Raw genomic sequence first — 14,611 nt, 5'->3', positions numbered from 1 at the left:
AAAAACAAAAATACTGGTGAGATTATCTGCTGCTCAGGAACGTAATATCAATATCACTATCACTTTCCACACCATTATTTCCTCCCAATATCACCTGCCTTTGACTAGCAGGTAGCAAATCATGGTTTCATGAATGCAGTGTAACAGTGTAAATGGTTAATAACTGCTCATAAAGATTTTTAAAACGTCTCCCGTCTGTTTAAAAGTGCTTAAAACTGCTGTAAGACTTCACTTCTTTATCAATTCTCAAAACTGAGACCTGAATCCAGCATTTCAGAGTCAAAAACATATCACTCATATTACCTTCATGAAATCTAGCAGATGTTTACTTTGTTGAATTCCTCTTCCTGTCATTCTAATTCAAATTGCATATCAACATTCCCAGCTAACAGAAATTTGTTCTAAAAATGCTTTGCTAACGCTCCTAATAAGTTATAAAAACACTGTTTTTCATACTGTTCTTTGAATATCCAAAGCATCTAGTTTTTCAAATGTTTTAAAAATGTTTCAGGGGAAAAAACATTCCATGAATGATGCATAAATAATGTTTTTGAGCTAATGTTTTAAGAACATTATTAAAGACCACATAACTTTGAACTAACATTCTAATAGTGTTACTGGAATAATGTTTGTTCCAGGCCCGGCTCCAGAATCAAATCACTGAGGGTGCTTCTTAAATTAGTGAGGGTGCTAATATAATTTATTACTTGTATATGTAATTTATTGCTATGGCGCAAAGAGTGCTATCTTCATAATCACTAAAAAGCTGTCACTCATCTTAGTTCATCGCGATCTCACAAAGTTGCCTTATAACCGATGAAGTTCACACTGCACAACGAATCTCTTATTTACATCACGTCTAAACTTTGTAATAATAAGATGATTCATGCTGGACGCTACACCTGAATAAAAACTGTGGTGATTTGAGCGGTGAGTGGATTCTAACTTAAACGTTTCTGATTGGCTGTTGCATTTAATAAATCAACAGATATGTCTGTGATTGGCTACATTGCTCAACGCTGCACAAACATGTTGAAACAGAAACCAATCTCCAGAGCGCAAACCATAACGCACTGGATTGTTTGCCAAATAAGATGATTCATGCTGGACGCTACACCTGAATAAAAACTGTGGTGATTTGAGCGGTGAGTGGATTCTAACTTAAACGTCTCTGATTGGCTGTTGCATTTAATAAATCAACAGTTATGTCTGTGATTGGCTACACCAATCTCCAGAGCGCAAACCATAACGCACTGGATTGTTTGCCAAATCTGCAATGAAATGGCATTATTACAGCTTTAACTGAGGGTGCTATTGATTTCATTTGAGGGTGCTTAGCATCCTCTAGCACCCCCGTAGCACCCCCCTGGTTTGTTCATAACTTTTGAGAGAACCTTGACAGAGTGTTACCCAAAATTATGAAAACATTCACTGTTAACTGGGCTGAATGCTACTGAATTGAAAGGAAGCCAGTTACAAAATTGCTGCCACCACTAAAAATACGTAAACAAACTAAATTCACTAAATAAAAATTGGTGTCAAAACAATTTTCACTCAGAAATTGCAAGTACATTTAAGATTTTCCAAATCTTTCTGGGATAAAAAAGGCTTAGTCTTAGAGATCATCCTCAGTTTGAAAAAACTCTTTCTGACGATTTCATTTATCTGCTTGTCAAATTTAAGTGCCCAAATTTTTTACATGATGTTTCCTAAAGGGGCTCAGGGGACCCAGCTTAATTTGAACTGCTTTATCAAGTTCAGAGGGACCAAAGAGAATCAATTCCGTTTTCGATTCATTTAGGCTCAAAAAATTTATAGACATCCATGCCTTGACATCATTCAGACAGGCCAACAATCTTTCCATGGCAGTGGAGTCATTTGACTTAAATGGTACATTCAATTGTGTATTGTCTGCGTAGCAGTGGAAGGACACACTGTATTTATGCAGAATCTAACCTAATGGGAGCATATAGAGAGAGAAGAGAAGCGGTGCAAACACAGACCCTTGAGGAATACCACATGATAAAGGTGATGAAACTGATGTGCACTCACCCATACAAACAGAGAAACTTCTATTTAACAGATAGGATTTAAACCAATTTAAGGCATTTCCAGAGATGCCAGCACATGTTTCAAGTCGGGAAATGAGAAAATGATGGTCCAACTGTGTCAAACGCTGCTGTGAGGTCTAAAAGCAAAAGTGCAGTTATATTCCCTTGATCGGTTGCCAAAAAAAAGTTAAAATAAAACTTTAATAATACTGTTTCTGTGCTATGGTGCTTCTTAAACCTGACATACTTCACAAATATAATTTTCTTTAAGGAATGACTCCAGTTAAGAATAAGAATACTTTTCTCTAAAATCTTGGCCAGAAATGGAAGTTTAGAGATTGGTCTATAGTTGCAAAGAACGCTCTTATCCAGATTTTCTTTTTTCAACCAGGGCTGAACAACAGCGTGTTTACAGTACTCGGGGACGATCCCTGAAAGTAAGCTTTTATTTATTATAGAAACTATATATGGACTGACCGTTTCGATGATTTGCCTTAACAGAGGTGTCGGAATAATGTCTTGAGGAGCAGATGTAGGCTTCAACTTAGAAAAAATGTCATTAAAAGTGGATATGGAGATAGGCTCAAATTCAGATAGCATAGCAGGGGTTTCTGGTGCAGTCAAAGGCACATATGTACACTGCTGTATATTATTTCGAACCTCTGATATTCGACCGTCAAAGAATTGGATAAAAGCTTTTTCATAATTCAACAGATGTATCGGCAGGCACCTCTAATTTAGGGTTCAAAACAGAGTCAATCGTTGAAAAAAGAACTCTCGGATTTCGGTGATTTTTCTCAATAACATTTGCAAAGTAGCTTGTCCTAGCAAATTTCACAGCCCGTAATCAAGTGTCCTGATTAGCATCCCACATACATTTCACATTTAAAACTGGATGAAGCACACACTTTAAATTGCACATCAATCAGAAATTAGAAATAAGGCATAATAAAAAATGAATTTAAATATATGCTTCATAATATTTGACATTTGCTGATTCACGTCAGCTAGCACAGTTTGAGAGGCACGGCTTTAGAGCACTTGAGCGCTGATGTGCTGGCAGACGAGACGAGAGCACATCTCCCACTTTCTCCTGTCATTCTGTATTCAGTCTGATGTTTTTTTTTCCTCTATCAGTGAGCCGAAACCACCTCGTCCCTGCAGGGCGAACAGAGCGCGCTCAGACCCACTGGTATGGATGGGTGGACTGGATTCAATTTGGATCGGCAGAGCTGGTTTACACAGACTGTGACCAAAATTTATCTCCATTCTGCTTCTCTCAATGCGAGCAGTATCTGATTTTTTTTCAGAGGCAGGCGCTGCATGCATAATATTTGCATGTGCCAATGCTAATGGGCTTCAGAAGCTTGAGAGAATCTATGCAGATCTGAGAGGGTACAGATGGATAGAGATTTGACTTGTTATTGTGTCAGATTTCGGGTTTTGGTGTAAGGTCAGCTGTAAGAGGATTAATCTTATTTTGAAAGTCCATGCACACACTCTCTTTTCTACACCAGAAGACGTTTTGCTCATGTGGAAGTTGCATGCATGCTTATAGCATTTAATACCTGTACCAGAACTAAAACTAGTGGTGATTAGGGTTGCCAAGCATGCTAAAAGATACACAAGTGTCCTGCATCTAAGGAAACAGAAGTAAATTTGACTGAAACAATGTGTATTTTAGCATCTTACACCCATACGCTTCATTGCATTTGAACTAGTTTTGCATCCAAGTCTTAATTTTACAATTGCAGATTAGAATGGAAAACAAAAGCCAGATGTGAAACACCTTTAGGATTAGTTTTGGGACTTTAAAATGTACAAAAGCACAAAAAAGATTAACAAAATAAGAGTGTGTTCTTCTTTATGTTGAGTCACGATTTTCTTGTGCCATAAATCGCCTGGGTAGAAGCTAAACTGATATGTGTGTAATGATGTGTGACACTTTAGTACGACATTAAAATTCATTTATTTTTTAACAGATTCTGTATGTCAGTGAGTCAAAATCAAAGTAACTGCATCTCAAATGCATTTTAGCACTTCATTCTTTTCAATACACATACATAGCAGTATGCATATACTGTATGCCATTCCGATGATTTGCTCAAATATAATTAAATATTAAAAAATATATTAAATAATATATTTATTGAAGATAAATAAATAAACATTTTTCATTTTTTGTAGTTTGGTTTGGCCTGTAATGTTTAAATATAAAAAAGCCTGCATGTTCTTATTCATCGAAAACATTTTGTTGCAGATGTATGCGACTGCAATGCAACATAACTAGGTTGCCTATTTGATTTTATACTACTGTTCAAAAGTTTTGGATCAGTAATTTTTTTTATTTTTCTGCAGTAATATATTATTTTTTTTAAATTATATATTATTTAATAAAATTATATTTTAATATATTGTGAAATATATATTGTAAATAAAATATATTGTGAAATATTACTCAAAATAACCTTAAGTAGGAAAATTGACTACAATAATTAACATTGTTTATAGAAAAAAAAACAAAGTCAAATAAAAAATAAAAATACTAATAATAAATAAACTAATAATAAAATTGAGGAAGCGTGTCCAAACTTTTAACTGTATAAATATGCCAACATATGTCTGATATGTTAACCATTACAAATCCAAAAGGCTCATTTATTATTAAATAGTTTTAGATCAATTCTTTATTTATTTTTTTAATATGTACTGTATATTATAACATATATACACTACCGTTGTCAACATTTTGGGATCTCTGATATTTTTTTAATGTTTATGAAAAAAGTCTCTTATGCTCAGCATGGCTGCATTTATTTAATAATAAAAAAAGAAAGAAGAATTTTAAAAACAAGAATATAGTGTGAAATATTATTAAGATTTAAAATAGCTGTTTTCTATTTGAATACATTTTAAAATGTAATTTATTCATGTGATGAAAAAGCTGAATTTTGAGCATCATTACTCCAGTAATGGTCTTCAGTATTCAGTGTCACATGATCCTTCAGAAATCATTCTAATATGCTGATTTGCTGCTCAAGAAATATTTCTTCTTATTATAAAAGTTTTTCCTATTATTATAAACAGTTGAGCTGCTTAATATTTTTGAAAGTAAGAAAAAAAACCATACTGACCCAAAGCTTTTGAACAGTAGTGTATATTACGAGTTACCAGTTTGAGAAGCAGTTCCCAAGTATCTTCCAACACTGACCTGCACAGATCTGTGTGTGTGGTGAATCTGGGTGACCGTGTGAGATGATGACATGCCCTCATTCTCGAACTGTCTGCGGACACTGGCCAGACCCCCAGGCAGGGAACAAACCTCGGCTTCCTCCATGACCTGATCGAGAAGAAAGAGACAAAGACAGAGAGAGACCGCCCGCGTTGAAAATCATGCTAAGCAGATTTATGCTTTTACAAGAGCTGCAAGATTATGGGAGTGAAAGTGTGATCACTTGTCTCTCGTCTTCATCCACCATCAAACAAAAATATTCATATATTCATGAGACAATGTGGCTTACACACACACACACACACACAAGCACCCGCCCTAATCTCATTATCTCTGTGGCTTTCCAAAATCACATTTTAAGATTTTGCATGACAGTCTTATTTGCATGGCATGGTATTGTGAGGTCCTGATACTGTGAGGTTTCATTTACTCAGCAATCCTGTTAACCCTTTCATGATGTCGCCTTCTGGAAGTGTTGTTTATTTGCACATGCCGTCTGCTTTGTTTCAAAGCCTGCTTCATTTATTAATTTTGCAAATGAATTCCATCTACAAAATTAATGAATGCGGTTTGCACGGTGCAATTCTATATTGCAAATGAGTTCTAAATATCAGATGCAGGATACAGCAGACTTTTAAGATTTGACATGCCTTGAGAAGTCCTCTCAAATCAAAATCCACCCACATATTTGTTTAGAACTGTTTTTACTTGTAAACGGTGTTTGATCTGTGCATATTTCTCTCCTAATTCAGACAACTTTTTCACTAGAGAAAACAGTATTATGGATAGAGGACTCATATTTTAGACAGAGCCAATGGTTTGAAGTTAAAAATGCCTTAATGGTGAATGTGTTTCTCATAAATGCACAACTTTTTTACTTCAGAAGACATTAATTGCTGGACTGGAGTGGTGTGGATTACTTGTGGATTATTGTGATGTTTTTATCAGCTGTTTGGACTCTCATTCTGACGGCACCCATTCACTGCAGAGGATCCTGTCACGGTGTGCCTACTGTGAGGAGCGAGGAACAAGCAGCGAGGAACGAGGAGAACACAGGAGAATCCAGAATTAACAGTCTTTATTGACACCAAAGGAATACCACACGTAGGACACGGGGATTGACGATCAAGACAGCACGCAGGACTCTGGAAACACAGGGCTAAAATACATATGGAAACTAATGGGACACACCTGGGATCGAATGATATTAATAAGGACAGGAACAGGAAGGACCAAATATGGGCATAGGAGGAACACGGGGGAAACCAGGACATGGAGCACGTGGGGAACAAAACACAAGAGACAGAAACAGAGTCTGACAGATCCATTGGTGAGCGAGTGATGTAATGCTACATTTCTCAAATCTCTTCCCATGCAGAAACAAACTCATCTACTGTACATCTTGAATGGCCAGAGGGTGAGTACATTTTCAGCAAATCTTTATATTTGTGTGAACCATTCCTTTAGCTTTAATTGCTGTAGGTAAATAATGCTTTTTGTGAACAAACGAGTTCTGTGAATTTAAGCATCATCTATAATAAATCTATTTTGCATAGAAAATAGGCATGTTTGTACTTACTGTATTTTCAAAGCAAAACGCTATTTTTACTCGTTACAATTTTACTCAAGAGTACATATTTCACAGGTCATCGTGGCTTATATTATCTGTCTTATAAAAAGCTCTTATATTACAGCAGTCACCACAACTATTGCTTTAAATAACACACTGATGTATTTAAACCATTACTCTAACTTAAAGGAATGTTCCAGGTTTAACACAAGTTAAGCTCTATCAACAACATAACAACATATAGGATAAACACACTTTATATTTTAATCTTCATATTTGACTTGTAAGTGCCTTACTCTATCGGCAACATTAAAACTTAAAACACCGAGGAATGAGCCGACATTATGCCACTAATACTACACTCTTAAAAATAAAGGTGCTTCAAAAGGTTCTTCAAGCGATGCCATAGAAGAACCATTTTTGGTTCCACAAAGAAGCATTCAGTCAAAGGTTCTTTAAAGAACCATCTCTTTCTTACCTTTTTGTAATCTGAAGAACCTGCTTTCGCCACAAAGAACCTTTTGTCAAACAGAAAGGTTCTTCAGATGTTAAAGGTTCTTTATGGAACCATTTAGACAAAAAGGTTCTTCTATGGCACTGTGAAGCACCTTTATTTTTAAGAGTGTACCGGTAGATTTTAACTTGTACTGAAGCAGAAACAGTAATTTCTCTGTACTTTTTACCCTCCTGTAGGGATCTGACCTCCACTGGCGCAGAGCGGACATGCAATGCTGTTTTTAGCAGCCGGCCTAAGAGAGAGAAAGAGAGCGAGACAGAGGGAATTGGGTTTCTGGAGAGGTTCTGAACTCCCACTGGTCAGCCATCATCGCATTTCACTCTCACACTGTGACAAAGCCATAGAAAACAATGATGTCACTGCACACGCACATGACCTCTCTACTGTGGGGTCCAAAGAGGCATTCAGCCCTTCACCTCACTCTGGCTTTAGAGTGTCAAGGACATGAAGCTGCTTTGCGTCACCAAGAGAAGAAAAACTGGATAACATTGCAAGATTTTTACCTCATTCAGTGTTAATCTTTTTATTTTGCTAATGAAAAAGACGAGATGAAGATGCATCGCGAATGCACTGTTGCCTTGAAAACGCACTAAGCATAACATATCCTAAAATATATTCTAAACAGTCTCTAAAATATGGAAATTATTCCTTCTAAATAAAGAATTCACAATAATGTCTAAATATTAGCTAATACTACACTACACTCATTATATGTTACTTAGGAGCTCTGAGTTTTTACAAAGACAGTTTAATGTTGATTTCAGTAAAAATGAACTTAAATGTTATTTTCGAAGTCTTTTTAGACATGAGACATTAGAAAACCAAAGAATATGACAAGACAAACAGTGACTAAATTAAAAGGACATTTTTGTCAAAAGATAAACTATAACTAAAAAACAGTTAACACATGTTAAGAAACCTAATTCAGAGAATATAAAACATACACTACTGTTTAAAAGTTTGGGATGGTTAGGTTTTTGTAATGTTTTTAAAAGAAGTCTCTTATGCTCACCAAGGATGCATTTATTTGGTCAAAAACAGAAAATTTGTGAAATATTATTATGATTTTAAATAACTGTTTTCTATTTTAATACATTTTAAAATGTAATTTATTTCTGTGATACGAAGTTGAATTTTCAGCATCATTACTTCAGTCTTCACTGTCATACGATCCTTCAGAAATCATTCTAATATGCTGATTTGCTGCTCAAGAAACATTTCTTATTATTATCTGTGTTGAAAACAGTCATGCTTCTTAATATTTTTGTGAAACTGTGATACAGTTTTTTCAGGATTCTTTAACGAATAGACAGGAACAGCATTGATTTCAAATAAAAATCTTTTGTAACATTATAAATGTGTCATATTTGATCAATTTAATGAACCCTTGCTGAATAAAAGTATTATTTCTTTCAAACAAAAACTATTGAACAGTAATATATATTCTTATTCTTAACAAGTCTTATGCTACTCATTTGGCTTCTTAATTAAATGTGTTTTGTTTTAACAATGTTTAGGTGTTTTACAGAAAATCAAAAACAAATACTGTTGAAAAAAAATGATTTTATTCCTGTGTAAAACGGGTGATTGTGTTCTTCTCATGTCTCAGCTAAGGCACCTGAATCAAAGCCACTACTGATGTCACTAAATTCTGTTTCTAAGAAACCTTTTTTAGGAGATTTCTCCAGAACTGCCAAATCCTTGGAGACCTGGGGTTTCTGCATAATGTACTGCCTGCTGAAGTCCACTGCTTGTCTAATTCATTTGGTCTCCCTCTCTGTCCTCATCACTGCGTTTGTCTATCAAATGTTCTGTCTCCATTACCGCGACGAGGGGCGCAAATCAAACGCACACTGGTTTCTTTTGTGATTTGATGTATCAAGGCAGCAATTACTGTATAAATCAATGAGTTTGGAATTATACATGAATTTGACATGAGCGCTCGGTCCTCATGCAGTGTTTAAACGCAGAACAGTCAGAATTTATCAGCCTTGATCGTTTGCTCTAATGAGACGTTGACAAAACAAGTTTGCGTGCCGCACGAGTGCCTCGTTTGTCTCATTTGTCTCATTTAAATGATATTGGCTGATCAATTTGATGACACTCAGACAGCCGGATGGGAACTGCTGAGTAAATAGCGTTAGTCTGCTCAACAGCAGTGGTGTAAAGTATTTGAGTAAATGTACTTCGTTACTGTACTTAAGTATTTTTTTGGCTACTTTGTACTTGTACTGAGTATTTTCTCTCCCTCGGGCCATCCAAGATGTAGGTGACTTTTTTTCTTGAGTAGAACAGTAAAGAAGATTTCAAGCTACAACCGTGGTCCTTGGTGATTCATAAAATGCAAGATGAAGCAGGATCACGTAATCCCCGTTTACACCTGGAATTAAAGGGATAGTTTACCCGAAAATGAAAATTCGCTGTTAATTTACTCTCCCTCAGGCCATCCAAGATGTAGGTGACTTTTTTTCTTGAGTAGAACAGTACAGAAGATTTCAAGCTACAACCGTGTGTACTCTTTACTCCACTACATTTGAACTGACACTTACCGTTACTCGTTACATTGCGATTGTGCACGACAAATCGCAAACATGGTCCTTGGTGATTCATAAAATGCAAGTCAGCAGCTGCCAGTTTTTGAGAAAAAAAATAAAAATACCTGAGCCTCTTGATATATTGAGGTCTTATGAAGCGAAACAATCAGTCTGTGCAAGAAACTGAACATTATTTACAACACTATTACCTTTAATCCATAGCATCAGGCAATGGGGAAATCTGATTAGTTTCCTCTAACTGGTTCTTTTGGACAGTTCGTTTCTGATTTAAATAACTGATTCACAAGTTTAGGTAATCACACAGTGTCGTAACGAATACGCAATTATTAAAGAACCCAAAAATGTTTTACATGTCTACAGCATATAAAGTGAACAAACTAGTGTTCAACAGCTCACCTTTTTACATAAACAATGTGAAACCATAAAAACATTCATTTCATCCCTTCATTCAAGTGCTTGGTTCACGCATGTGCATGTCACTGGCTCATAGGTCTTCAAAGTGAGTTTCAATTGAGTAACTTGTAGATCTGTGTGGCTCAAGCCACAAACTGTTTCAGGCGGTTCAGTCTGATTTGTTGAACTGATTAATTTGGTTAATTAAAAAGAACCGGTTCAAAAGAATGATTCGTTCGTGAACCAGACTCTGGTTCTGAATCACTCTGGACCGCGTACCTGAGGCTCTGGATTACAGGTAATAAAGATGTAAATAATGTTCTTCTTGCACAGACCTATCATTGATGAAGACTAGTTTATTCACTTTATATGCTTTAGACATGTAAAACATCCACGTTTCACATCATTACTGGGTGCTTTAATAATATAATTGCATATATGTTACATCATTGTGTGATTACATAAACAAACGCTCTTAAAAAAAAGGCTCTGGATTACAGGTAATAATGTTCTAAATAATGTTCAGTTTCTTGCACAGACCTATCATTTCGCTTCATAAGACCTCAATATATCATCAGGTATTCATTTTTGTGTTCCTTGATATGCTTTTTTTATTCTCAAAAACTGGTAGCCATTGACTTGCATTTTAAGAATCACCAAGGACCACAGTTTCAGCTAAAAATATTCTTTGCTGTTCTATTCAAGAAAAAAAGTCACCTACATCTTGGATGGCCTGAGGGTGAGCTTTTTGGGTGAACTATCCCTTTAAAATCCCTCTCGTGCAATTCATTCACAAGTGGTCAGATTGCTGTTTATACCTGGTATTTCCATCCCAAATGAGTCTCCTATGATCGGATCAGTTTTCACCCGTGTGTGTGTGTGTGTGTGTGCGTGTGTTTATAAAGCGTACCGAACTGGAGAAGCCTGTTCTGTCCTGTTTGGAAACCGCCGCCTGGTACACAGCCATGCGGTTTTTCAGCGGGACAGGTTCGGAGTGAGCGCTCTCCTCCAGCGTGCCTGTTCTGGATGCTGCGACGCTACCTGCAAGTGGAAAGAAATCAACAGACAAAACAAACCAATTAGATTTGAATACTGTATTTTCAGAAGAAAAAAAGAGTGGTGCTTGCCCATGCAATTAAAAAACACCTCCACAATGCTAGGATGTCCTGGATGGTTGCTAAGGGGTTGCTAGGGTGACCTGAGTGGTTGCTAGGGTGCTCTATATGATTGTTAACTGGTTGCTTTGGATGCCGAGTTAATTTGTTTTTAGATGGCTATGGTATTCTGGGTGATTTTTAGGGTCTTAGAAGTGGTTAGGTGGGTACTAAGGAGTTGCTAGGCAGTTTTGAGTGCTTGCTGTTTTAGTGGTCTATAGAGTCTTCTGGGTGATTGCTAAGGAGTTGCTAGACAGTTCTGGGTGGTTGCTAAATCATGCTCTTAAGGGTGTTGCTAACTTTTTGCTGGTGTGTTTTGTATGGTTTCTTCTGTATGGTTACTAGGGTGTTCTGGGTGGAGTCTAGGAGGTTGCTTATGCTTTCTGGGAGGTTGCCAAGCGGTCTGAATGGTTGCTAAGGGGTTACTAGGGTGAGTATTTGTTTGCTAGTGTTAAGGCCGTTCACACCAAGAACGATAGCTATAAAGATAGCTATATTATTGTCCACACCAGTATTGAGAACAATTTTTAGAAATTTATATTTTGTGTTATATTATAGTTATCGTCCTTGGTGTGAACAGGCCTTTACTGGCTTCTATCTGTTTGCTAGAGTCTTCTGAGTGCTTGCTAAGGAATTGCTAGGGTCTTCTGGGTGGTTGCTAACTGGTTGCTAGAGTGTTTTGGGTGGTTTATAGGCTGCTCTGGGTGGTTGCTAGAGTGTTTTGGGGGGTTTCTAGTTTCTTCTAAGTGGTTCCAAGGGTGTTCTGGGTTTTTACGTACAGGCCCAGGTCAAAACCTGCCACAGAAAAGTAACATCACACCTCTCTCCGCCTGTAGTACAAACGGTGAAAGATTTCAAACTTAACGTTAGGGGTTTGTTCAAACCACCAAGTGTAAACATGAACAATAATAATAGCGATGCTTGACTTGGCAAACACTACCAAATTAAACCAAGTCATTAGTGCATACAAGCAAGATTAACTGCAGGGCATATTGAAAAAGAGTCAAAAGAGTGTTCTATAATTTACCCCTTGATGAACATATAAATCTGCATTACTATTTGAATGTTTTACCCACAGATTTATAGGTCCTCGCTTTGTAAAAACAACCCTTAGATTAATGCACCAGGTTTTTTTAGGTGGAACGTGACTCTAAAAACTTCAATAAAGACTGATTACAGCAATCTGGGAGTCATACAGCGGCTTCATTAAGACTTTAATTGTGTTGCTCATTAAAAAAAGGAGATGAATTGCTTTATCCACAACAAATGACAATTCACTAATGACTCGACAATAAAATGACATAACATTCTGCACTCGACAGCCCGAGCTAAATTGAATAATCAGGAATCCTGCTCAGTATTCAGCCGAGCACCTTACAAGGAGTTCTTATTCTTGGATGCAGAGCAGATACGGGTTTAATATCACATGCGACCACAGGTCATGTTTGCAAAGGTCAAATGGCTGGTTCTACATTTAACTGCGAGAGTTTGCATAGCTACCCAGGTTGCAATTCCAGCTAAGACAACAGGCTATCCGTCAACGCCGTCTCAAAGCCAGACACCTCAGAGTTGTTCTAGGGTGAAGTCACACTGTATTTCTAACAAGCCTAAACATAGCCGGAGGTGAGACCTTAATGGGAAAATGTTGCGAGGTGGTGGAGGAACTTTGTTGACCGAAGGCTTTCTCGCTTCATCCAGGAGCGTCACTGAGATCAATTGCACTGCCAACCCATCACTAACCCAATTAGACATTGTCGAATATGAAGACGCGTCTCTCCGGCTGCTGTAAAACCTCATTAAGGTAATGAGCTGTTGGCAGCTCGAACCGAGCAACTAATCCCACCCTCGGTGTTCGCGCATGTTTATATTGACGTATAGTCGAAGAAAAATGCACTAATGTGGGTGTGTGCAACTACCCAATTTCTCTAAAGGACTCAAATTTGAGGTGTATAACAGCCTGTCACATGTGATTGAACATGTTTCTGACATACAACACAGCTAATACAATTTTGTAGTGCTTGTTAAGACTTTTTTTCTCTCTTCTATGAAAAACCTAGCAAGCTGCCTATCTAGACCGTATTTTAGGGGCGCTCCTGTATTCATACAGAATGCAATCCCATTATGCGCTGCAATGAGCATTAAGAAAAAAATCCACCAAAAATTGCATGAGAACTGTCAATTATTAATTTAATACAAAATAAATCAATATTAAAGGGCACCTATTATGCCCCTTTTTACAAGATGTATTATAAATCTCAGGTGTCCCCAGAATGTGTTTGTGAAGTTTCAGCTCAAAATACCCCACAGATAATTTATTATCTCATTTTGAAAATGCCTATTTTGAGTGGAAGCATAAACAGGCTGTTTTAGTCCATTTCTCTTTAAATGCAAATAAGCTGCTGCTCCCCGCCCTCTTTCCCAGAACAGAGCTGTGCAATTTTAGCTCGTAGCTCAGATCTACGAGCTAGATCTGAGATACGAGATGTTTGAGATGTTTGCCAAAAAACATCTGTTTGGTTTTGATTGTCATGTATATCGCGCTGAAATCACGCGTTTTAAAGCCATACGTTTTTCTGGACGCACACATCCGAAGCACGCGAACAGAGAGCGGCTGTCACACGCATGTGAGTACTAAAAGTTGTCTTTCACACACAAGTTTATGTTAAAAACACGCTTAAGTTACAAAAACACAGGCGGTTATGTCTGTGAAGTTAAACAGCTGGGAAAGAAATCGAATGTCTATATTAGATCGGTGTATTAAGTGACAGCAGCATAATATACAATACCTATACTGACCGCTGTTTGGGTCTACGCTCTTAATATGACCCAAACAATAAAATAAAAGCAGAAAATCACTCACTGCTCTGGACTGAACAACTTCTATAGCTCTAATAAGAAGACATTTCTTACTTGAATGCTGCTTTTAAATGCTCTGGCGTGGAGATAAACATGGCAGATAGTGTGTGTGCGGCTCACTCAGGGTCCGCAGCTAATACGGCTGTGTCAGTCAACTATCGTGGGCGGGGCTGGTAAAGTGTGATGTCACACTTTACAGATTCTGTGATCAGTAAGCTCTGAGACACTGCTAAAAAAAAAAGGAGCGGGTGGATTTTTATCATTATAGGGTGGTTGTGTACAC

General features: G+C 37.2%; 1 protein-coding gene across 1 annotated transcript in view; it reads right to left on the bottom strand.

Moving 5' to 3' along the window:
* The window catches only part of LOC107722896 (xin actin-binding repeat-containing protein 2-like), a 46,362-nt gene that overhangs the window by 21,363 nt on the left and 10,388 nt on the right, over window positions 1–14,611 (bottom strand). Inside the window, exons 3-4 of the mRNA XM_016531392.1 lie at window positions 11,229–11,359; window positions 5,263–5,391 (exon numbers count right to left, since the gene is read on the bottom strand). Of these exons, the coding sequence (XP_016386878.1) occupies window positions 5,263–5,391; window positions 11,229–11,359 (260 nt within the window). The remainder of the gene's footprint in view (window positions 1–5,262; window positions 5,392–11,228; window positions 11,360–14,611) is intronic.

This window comes from Sinocyclocheilus rhinocerous, unplaced genomic scaffold (assembly GCF_001515625.1).
Source record: "Sinocyclocheilus rhinocerous isolate Xijiao unplaced genomic scaffold, SAMN03320098_v1.1 scaffold934, whole genome shotgun sequence".
In the NCBI taxonomy this organism is placed as follows: domain Eukaryota; kingdom Metazoa; phylum Chordata; class Actinopteri; order Cypriniformes; family Cyprinidae; genus Sinocyclocheilus; species Sinocyclocheilus rhinocerous.
The sequence above is the reverse complement of the archived record's forward strand: the minus strand, read 5'-3'. Positions and strand labels throughout refer to the sequence as shown.